We start from the raw sequence: 8,754 nt of genomic DNA, 5'->3' as shown, positions 1-8,754 counted from the left end.
TCCTAACAACTTTTGTGTTTGAATTTTTAGGTAGGATTTCCAAAAAGTTCTATTTAAGAAGACTATCCTATAGAATGAAAAAGATACTAAGAACGAGAATTGCAGAAAATAAAAGCAGGCCATTGAAGAAATTCTGAAGTTTTGATTGTCGAGATCCAGTGTTGCCGAGGAGTGTTGAAGACACTGAAAAGCACACGAGTGAAGAGTGTTCTGAAAGTGGATGATTGGGGACTTTTGTCATCGGCTGATTGTGAAAACATCTTATTGGTTTTTGTTCTAGTTTTGACTAGTTTTTAGGTTGTTTTATTGTTTTCTCAATATATTGAGAAAATCTATTTTCGTATGCAATCACTAGTTGTTTTTGTAAACTGATTTATTTTACTAGTGATCTTTTTGCCATGAGGCACCGCACAAGTATTAATTACTTGTGCATAAATATCTGAGTAATTTATTTTTGTTAGTTTTAATTATTCCGCTGCATAAGTGTTTTTTGAAGTGTTGTCAGCACTGCAAATAACACTACCTCTGAAATTATATATCTGGTATTTCTGTAATTGAGACGTCAAATCCTTTCAAGTTTCATAGTGATACTACCAACCATGATTTATTTGCATGCCCTGCTATTATTTCGAGGTGGAAGGTAACGAAATTTTGGTCGTTGTTGAAACAAGTGAAGCATCTAGATATATGGGATCTATTCATCTGATTGCATGATAAGTTGAGTGTCCAAGAGTTTGAAGTTTTTTGCGATGGGAACTTGGGCAATTTGGAACGATCGACTTCAGTTCCTGCATGCTAAAGATCCTAGAGCTTTGTCGAGAGGTCTTGAGAAGAGCAGTGATCTGTTAAGGGATTTTCAAGCAGCAAGAAGCTCTTCATGTTGTTCCCAGATCCGGTATTTGCACATCACCAAACTCTTGGTCAGCTCCTCCAACTAACCAACTTCGCCTCGATGTAGATGCGGCCTACAATGACAGTACCAAGAGTTATGCTATTGGTGGGGTGGTTAGGAATCATGAGGGTCAGCCGGTTATAATTTTTGGGAGAAGAATTCAAAAGGCTATCTCTATGTTGTATGCTGAACTCGTAGCACTCCAATAGGTCTACTCTTAGCATGGGAAAATAATTTACAGCTTCATATGATCTCATCGAATTCTCTCGTGACAGTGCAAACAGTCACTTGTCCAGAGGAGGATAATAATTTTACTGGTGCTATAACTCTAGATGTCAACCGTTTACTTGGTCGAGCATATATCGATTCTATTACGCATGTCAAACAATCGACTAATGGCGTTGCTCTTGCCCTTACAAATTTTGCTATTTCTTTCACATCCCCGTTTGTTTGTGTCCGGGATAATTTTTCTTTTTGATTGATAAATCTTGTAATTAAAAATCTCTTTGACATGATTAATACTACAAATTTTATTCTTAAAAAAAAAGAAAAAAAATGAGAGAAAGGGTTTCGTGTTGGGAAAAAATTACAGAGGTAAAATGACCCAAAAAATATTATTATTTATTTACCAAAATAATATAATCTCATGGACAAGCAAACTCGCTTTAAGACCAATTTTCGGATTCTAATTAAAAGCATAAACGAACTCCAAATCTAAATTTAAGAAAAACACAATTTAATATTTTTTATCTAAAATTCAATAATCAATTATTTTTAGTTATTGCAAACACGGCCTAATTACATGTTTTATAAGAGGTGAAACACATCCCATATAGTTCAAGCCTTTTGAGTGCCTAATGATGTAGAATAGACTTATTCACCAAGAGTTCGAAAATTGAGATAGTCATAGCATCTTCTTCGTAGTTCAAATAGTAGATCACAGATTATGTCACAAAACAATGCATTGTTAGTCCATGTAATAATTTATCAACTCCTACCAGGATACCGATTTCTGCAATCAGTATTCTTCTACCTGCTTGTACCAAACAAAACTATCGCGATTAAACGTTTCTCCATTTTACTACGACCAACTGTTATCAGCCACACCCTCTCATATTACCCTACTAATCATTCTCACGTAGAACAAATTTACAAGTCTTCAACACTTTTGATGCAACAAATTCTTACCAAGAAGGAAAATGTTGCTCCTGTGATCATAATTGTGGCACCAGGTGACGAGAGATCAGAGGTGTGAAGAGTATGGAGGGCGAGAACAATTCATCTAGTTGGGGTTTATCCTTTGAACTGCCACTCCCTACGGCACATGGGGCAATGTGCTTGCGGTGTTTGGGAATTCACCCATTTCAATATGCAATGAAGATGGAAGGCATGGTTACAAGCACCCCAGACTGCACAACATAAAATTGCTAGTAAACATACTAATTGATTGAATAATCTCTTCTAACTAACCCCCTCATAAAGTGAGTAAAATACGATGAAGTACAACAATAATTCATCGTCTCGATCATATGACGATGGATGTCGTAGGAGATGCAATGAAACTGGGAAAAAAGTATATTTTCATTTTGATGGAGAAGAGTTAGCAATTAAAATAGAGCATCAGACATTGGTAAAGCTGAAAATATATTAAAGTTTTATAGTTGTACAAATGCAATATATTAATAACTCTGAAAAATATAAACCTTTGTTACAACTAACGGAAAAAAAGAGAGATGATTGCAGTATGATCATAGTTCCATACCCTTTCCCAAAAAAGGAAGGGCAAGGGCAAAAAAGACACGACTTTTTACATAGTACATATGAAAACAATGTGATTTTAAAATCAATGGAATACATGTAGGTTCACGATACAATCTTTAATTCCCACCATTGCCTCATTATGCCACATCCAATGTAGTAAAAAAATCAACAGTTTAATGGCTTAATGATGGCCCCGTTAGGTTTCAAAAGCCAAACCAAAAAAGCACTTTTTCAAGTGCTTTTTAGTTAACAAGGTGTTTGGTTGACAAAAAAAGTGCTTAAATAAGCACTTTTTAAAGTCAAAATTAGAGCTTTTTTAAAAACAAAAAATTGTAGCTTTTAAAAGCACTTATTTTAAAAACCTCTACAAAATCCAAACGGACTCGATATGTGAACAATCCTTTAATTTAACACGATATACATATTTTCCATGGATAGACGAATGTGTTGAAGTGAAAATAACATAGCAAAATTATGCAGAGAGAAAAAAAATGGCATCTAACAGCATCATTGGCATTTGCAAGACATTATGTACAAGGACTTTGTATCATATATAAAGAATTGAGGATTGCAGGCATATGGGAAGTGAATCTTCATGTGAATCCTCTCGCCTAATACTCATATAAAATGCAGCACTAAATAATCTCTTACTCAGAGGGCAATCATCCCCTGGGAGTTTACAATCAGGGCAACAACCATCAAAAGCCATCCTACAAATGCCGCAGGTTTCATCTTGAGCATCCCACGTCCATGAAGCAACTGCATGCCACCTAAAATATATTGAAGAACAGCTCTAAGCTATTTGAATTTGGGAAGAAAATGGCAATATAAAAAGGATGTCAAGATCATACTCTATCATCAGTTCCGGTGGCATTTGCATATGATAGGATCAAGGAAAACTATTCAAAGTAGTTGCAATAGGTAGTACAGCTATGAATGCAATTAGACAAACAAAAGCCCTTCGACACACTGAAGGATGCAATATTTATACTAAAAAGGATTGTCAAATTTTGAATGTGAAAGGAATTTAAAAGGTTTCAGGAATTTTACAATCACTATCCCAGTGAAAGAAATAAAACAACATGATTCGAAGAAGGATATCCGATGAAATACATTATCATAAATACAAAGACCAGACTTTTCTGCTAATGGAAAGACAATTCTTCTCATGTCAGCTACATCTATTTCATTAGTTTTTCAAAACATAAACTCTTAATTGTACTATTCAAGTCTTATGAATTAAATATTCGCATAGAACAAGAATTATCAATGTTGGCATCACAAACAAATCGCAGTATTAATAAAGTAACTACAGAAAAATAAATAAAGAAAGAAAGAAAGAAAATCAAATCAAAGAAAAGCAAAGCAAATCGACACACAATCAAGTCAACATTACTAGTGTTCAATGACTGGCTAAAGATACTAAGTCTCGCGGATCTCGTCAAATGATGCTACATAAAAATGCGAACATTAAATTGGAAAAAGGTAAGCTTGTATTCATGAATTTAAATATGAAGGATACGTATAATCTTGACTTTCATTTTCTTGTCTCCTACAAAATCAAGACACATTATAAAAAACATAAATCCAAGCTCAATATATAAAATAAAATTGTGCCTTACTTTTCAGATATAAACAATGACAGATGCAATCTTTCGATGAATCTTTCCTGTCCAAACTGCTCAGCCAACTTCTAGAAGCTATCCCGAGTAATTGTCTCCCAACAGTCCTGAATTATATGAATTTAACACTTGTTGATTCAAGAACTTCTACCTGAAGAATGTGAGGCCTTGTTACACCAATTACGTTTAATTATCAGACAATAAATAATATAATAAATAGCGAAAGCCACGAGAAACGGTTTAAAATAAACTTCGGGCCTAGAAAATTTCGACACGACCTCAACGTAAATAAGACATCCCGAAAACCTTGACAAAAATAAGACCACAAACTAAAACTTCACACAAACAAGTGCCGGCCAGGCAAAACAACAAACGAAACATCGAAACAAGTATTTGAGCAGGCAAGGCTCGATATCAACATAAAAACATTCAACTCATGGTAACCAACTCCCAAATACAATAAAGAGACACAGGGTATCTCCCTGAGAAATATAAAAACGACTTTGACATAATACATATAATATCTAGGAGACGTGACACAATCCAAACTCATCAACAAGCTCCTCCAGCAAATCCTCCGCCTGGTGTTGTAAAATCACTTGGTCCTTGGCTGACTTACCATGGTGCCCAAAAGCAGCCACAGTAGACCCCAACAAATAAGTGAGGTTAGGATTTTGGTATGAAAAAGACAAAAAGTTAAATAACAACAATGATAATAAATCCTGCATAAACATATTTATGAAATGCAATATGTGATGCCTATACTGCGCTCAAAGTAAACAAGATAACTGGAGCCAAGATAACACTACTGCAGTTGCGATGAAGGCTGGAAACTGTCCAAAGTCGTGTCTATCCTACGGTGGAACTCGAACAGCAGCTTTATCGCGGCGCTGGCACTGCGGCAGCACGCCGGAGAAATCCCAAATCACGTCTGAAATGGCTGCGAGTTTTGGGCTTGGCTCAAATACTGCTTTAAGCTTCTAACCCAAGCTGGAAAACCAAGAAACGACCAGAAATAACTCAAAATCGCGAAGAAAAAGAACGCAGCTTCAGTCGCAAACGGGGCGACAGTTTGAGCTTTGGGCCGAGATTCCTCGATATTTTGGTATTACATTGAAGCCAAGTACGAGCTCTGACCTTTTCTAGCTTCAATCGGTACCTTTCCTGTGGCTAGGGCGGTGAATAGACGGCATCGAGAGGCTGCTAGGGTTTGGGGAGAAAGAGGATCGCGTGGATGGACTTTGGGAAGGAGAGAGAAGGAGACTAATTATGTGTGTATGTATCTATGTATATATGTATGTATGTATTTACATAAGTATACAATTCTTGTGTGTTATTATAATATTTATTTTAGAATGTAAATGAGCCGAGCCGAACAGTATCAGGCTCGGCTCGTTAAGTATATGTCGAGGCTCGAGCTCGGTCCAAGCTTTTGTTTTGAAGCTCGGGCTCGGCTCATTAGCGAATTACTAAGCTTGTGAGAAGCTCGAGCTCGGCTCGTGAAAAGCTCATTTATCTTACTTAACGAGCTTGGCTTGAGTTCGGCTAATTTTCGGGCTCGTTAAGCGAACTCGTTATTTGGCTCTCTTACGAGCTCGCTTTCTGGCTCGTTTACAAGCTCGTTCTCTGGCTCGTTAAGTGGGCTCGTTTCCGGCTCATTAAGTGTAAATACAATAAAATACATCTCCATAAATTAATTATAAATTAAAATTAATAACAAAAAGAACATCCTAAAATATTAAATCAAACTTCCAATACCATATAAAATAACATCATAATAAAATTCATTATAAAAAATCTAACTAGCCACTATTCTCAATCTATAAACCATGAAATATTCTGAAATTAATATCAAACAATTCAAATGCATTTAGATATCGAAATATCAATTTATTTAACTACATAAATTCGAAAATCCTTAGATTAATAATCTGAAATTACCGGAAAATACCAATGAATCCCGGAACTAACATATATAATTTCTAGAGCATTTAACTATCCAATTCTCAATCAATTCACTCTAAAAATTCCAAAAATCCTAGATAGATGAATCTGGAAAATTTGAACTAAGTCTAAATAAATTCGCGTGTATATTATTGGAAATATTATTCGATATAGAAAACAAGAAAAAGCTTCTTATATATCTTGCAAAATTGAAATTCCCACCCCACCAAAAAAAAAACTAACTAACTAACTAAAACTCCTAAAAACCGAATAGATACATATTTGGTTTATAAACATCTCAACTATTCAAAAGTGAATACAACAATACCATACAACAACAATTTCAGAACAAAAGATCATCAATTTGAGCTCAAAAAATTAAACAAATCCATGAAGATAACAAAGTTTCTCTTTTTCTTGACTAGATCGAATATTCCTTTGAATTTCAGGAAAACCCATAAATTTTTCGCCCATAAAAAACTGAAAAAGGAACAAGCCGTAGAAAATAATTCGAAATTTATTTAACTCCATAAATTCGAAAAATCTATTGGTACCTTCAATCGGCTCAAATATAGCAACTACAACCAACAAATAATCACATATCAATCATATAATTTCGAATTAACCGAAAATCCCCAAATTCGAAACCCTAATTTCGAATCATACCTTCTAGGCTATGAAAACAAGCTTCAAACGACTAAACAACCTCGACCCAAGGCTGAAGGACGGTCGGAGACGGCAATGACGGCGGCTGGGAGACGGCAATGACGGCGGCTGGGCGACGGCTGCCGGAATTGGGTTTGTCAGTACGAGCTTAAAACTCAGGAAAATGGGTAGTGGTAGATAGCCCTCGTAGAATGGATTCCAAATCTATGCTCAAATAAATTCTTCAAGCAGCAAGGCGGCGTAGATCGGAGCTTGAAGTTTCGAAAATGTAAAGGAAAGAATGTAGAAGACGAAGACGGCGAGACGAGGAGGAGAGTTATGCTACTGGAGTGCTGCTACCCATATTCCCATTGTGTGACACGTGTCCCCCACTATTCTTTGACCATCAGATTTGAATTCGCCAGATTGATCTTTATTTCTCAGCCATTCGATGATATCCTTTTGCAAGATAAAATCTTGTGCGTTCACTCTAGATAAACTATTCAGGTCGCACTTCTTTTAGATGATCATATAGGTTGTGTCGATGCTACCTGCAGAATAATGTCCTGCGGGTGATGTGGTGGCTCTTGATTGGTTAAAATTAGTGGTCCTACGTGTAATCCATTTTTTTGATCAATCATGAGGTTACATGTCATCCGCATGATAGTGTCATGTGGGCGGCATGTACTAAACTGTTCGGTTTAGTACATGTCGTCCGCAGGGTAGTGCCCTGCGGGTGATGTGTAACCCCATGATTGGTCAAAATTAGTGGGTTCCATGTGGGGCCCATTGATTTTAACCAATCATGAGCCGTCACGTCACCCGCAGGATACTAAGTACCCTGCGGGTAGCATCTACTCAACCAAACCGATCATATCACTTGGATGTACCTGTTAATCTAGCATATTTCAACCACCAATCTAACGGTCTAGATTCATCCGATGGATATTGATTGCGAAACATCACAACCCTTTATCTAGGGCCAAGATTCCTCTGCTCCATCTTGATGTATCCACTCTATGGCACTATGCTTCACGTGTTAAATGGTTGACATATGTACTTTGACTGATTTCATACAATTTTATTTTAGGAATATTTTTACTTCTTATTTTCTAGCAAACAAATTCTTAATAAATTCTCCACCCATTTATTCTCTCCCCATGTTTACCAAATCAATCAAAACAAATTCATCTTTGGCCATCTTTGAAATATTTATGTACGACAACTGAACAAGTTTAAAACATAATAATTAGAAATTTAAAGTATGCATATATATATATATATATATATATAGACACACACATTGATTTATGAATTGTGCTAATTGCTAATTATCATGTATTTTTTAATTTTGTGGTGGTTGTACAGAAATATGTCAAAGAGAAGGATGAACATTTTTTTTAAAAAAATGATTTGGTAAATAGAGGGAAGTGTCTTTGATAGAATAAAATTAAAATTAATATTTAAATTTCTACAAAAAAATTACTATCTTTTCGAAAGATTTATAGGCATAATTCATAAATCAATGTATATATATACTTTAAATTTTTAATTATTATGTTTTAAACTTGTTCAGTTGTCGTACACAAATATTTCAAAGATGACAAAAGATGAATTTGTTTTGATTGATTTGGTAAATATGGGAGATAATAAATGGGTGAAGAATTTATTAAGATTTTGTTTGCTAGAAAATAGGAAGTAAAAATATTCCTAAAATAAGATTGTATGAAATCAAAGTACATATGTCAACTGTTTAACATGTGGAGCATAGAGTGATGCATCAAGATTCAAGATGGAGTAAATCTAATTCTTAGCAGATGAATTACAGAAAATTATCAATTTTTTTTGGTGGGGTCGTAAATATAATTCTACGAGAGGTTTGAATTGGTT

General features: G+C 35.2%; 1 protein-coding gene across 4 annotated transcripts; it reads right to left on the bottom strand.

The window, feature by feature from the left end:
* Positions 1–1,783: 1,783 nt before the first annotated feature.
* Positions 1,784–7,234, bottom strand: LOC140863891 (anaphase-promoting complex subunit 11). 4 transcript variants are annotated; one of them, XM_073267665.1, is made up of 5 exons: positions 6,886–7,234; positions 4,276–4,426; positions 4,176–4,205; positions 3,305–3,412; positions 1,784–2,301 (listed from the first exon to the last, which is right to left on the bottom strand). In XM_073267665.1, the coding sequence occupies exons 3-5, from the start codon at positions 4,192–4,194 to the stop codon at positions 2,186–2,188; spliced, it is 243 nt and encodes an 80-aa protein (XP_073123766.1). In that variant the 5' UTR covers positions 4,195–4,205; positions 4,276–4,426; positions 6,886–7,234; the 3' UTR covers positions 1,784–2,185. The 4 variants fall into 4 exon arrangements, with proteins under 4 accessions (XP_073123766.1, XP_073123767.1, XP_073123764.1 ...); XM_073267666.1 differs by having other exon boundaries at positions 4,276–4,382; XM_073267663.1 differs by having other exon boundaries at positions 1,786–2,301; positions 3,305–3,423; positions 3,505–4,205.
* Between the last annotated feature and the right edge of the window lie 1,520 nt (positions 7,235–8,754).

This window comes from Henckelia pumila, chromosome 4 (genome assembly GCF_033568475.1).
Source record: "Henckelia pumila isolate YLH828 chromosome 4, ASM3356847v2, whole genome shotgun sequence".
NCBI classification, from domain to species: Eukaryota; Viridiplantae; Streptophyta; class Magnoliopsida; order Lamiales; family Gesneriaceae; genus Henckelia; species Henckelia pumila.
This window is presented reverse-complemented; position numbering and strand designations above follow the sequence as displayed.

What these genes read in the sequence shown, in the direction of transcription:
- LOC140863891 (XM_073267663.1), bottom strand. Translation starts at nt 3,533, where the DNA reads ATGCAAATGCCACCGGAACTGATGATAGA. An exon ending in CCACCGGAACTGATGATAGA is followed by an intron (nt 3,424 to 3,504) that starts GTATGATCTTGA and finishes AATATATTTTAG; the next exon opens with GTGGCATGCAGTTGCTTCAT. An exon ending in AGGGGATGATTGCCCTCTGA is followed by an intron (nt 2,302 to 3,304) that starts GTAAGAGATTAT and finishes TATGTTGTGCAG; the next exon opens with TCTGGGGTGCTTGTAACCAT.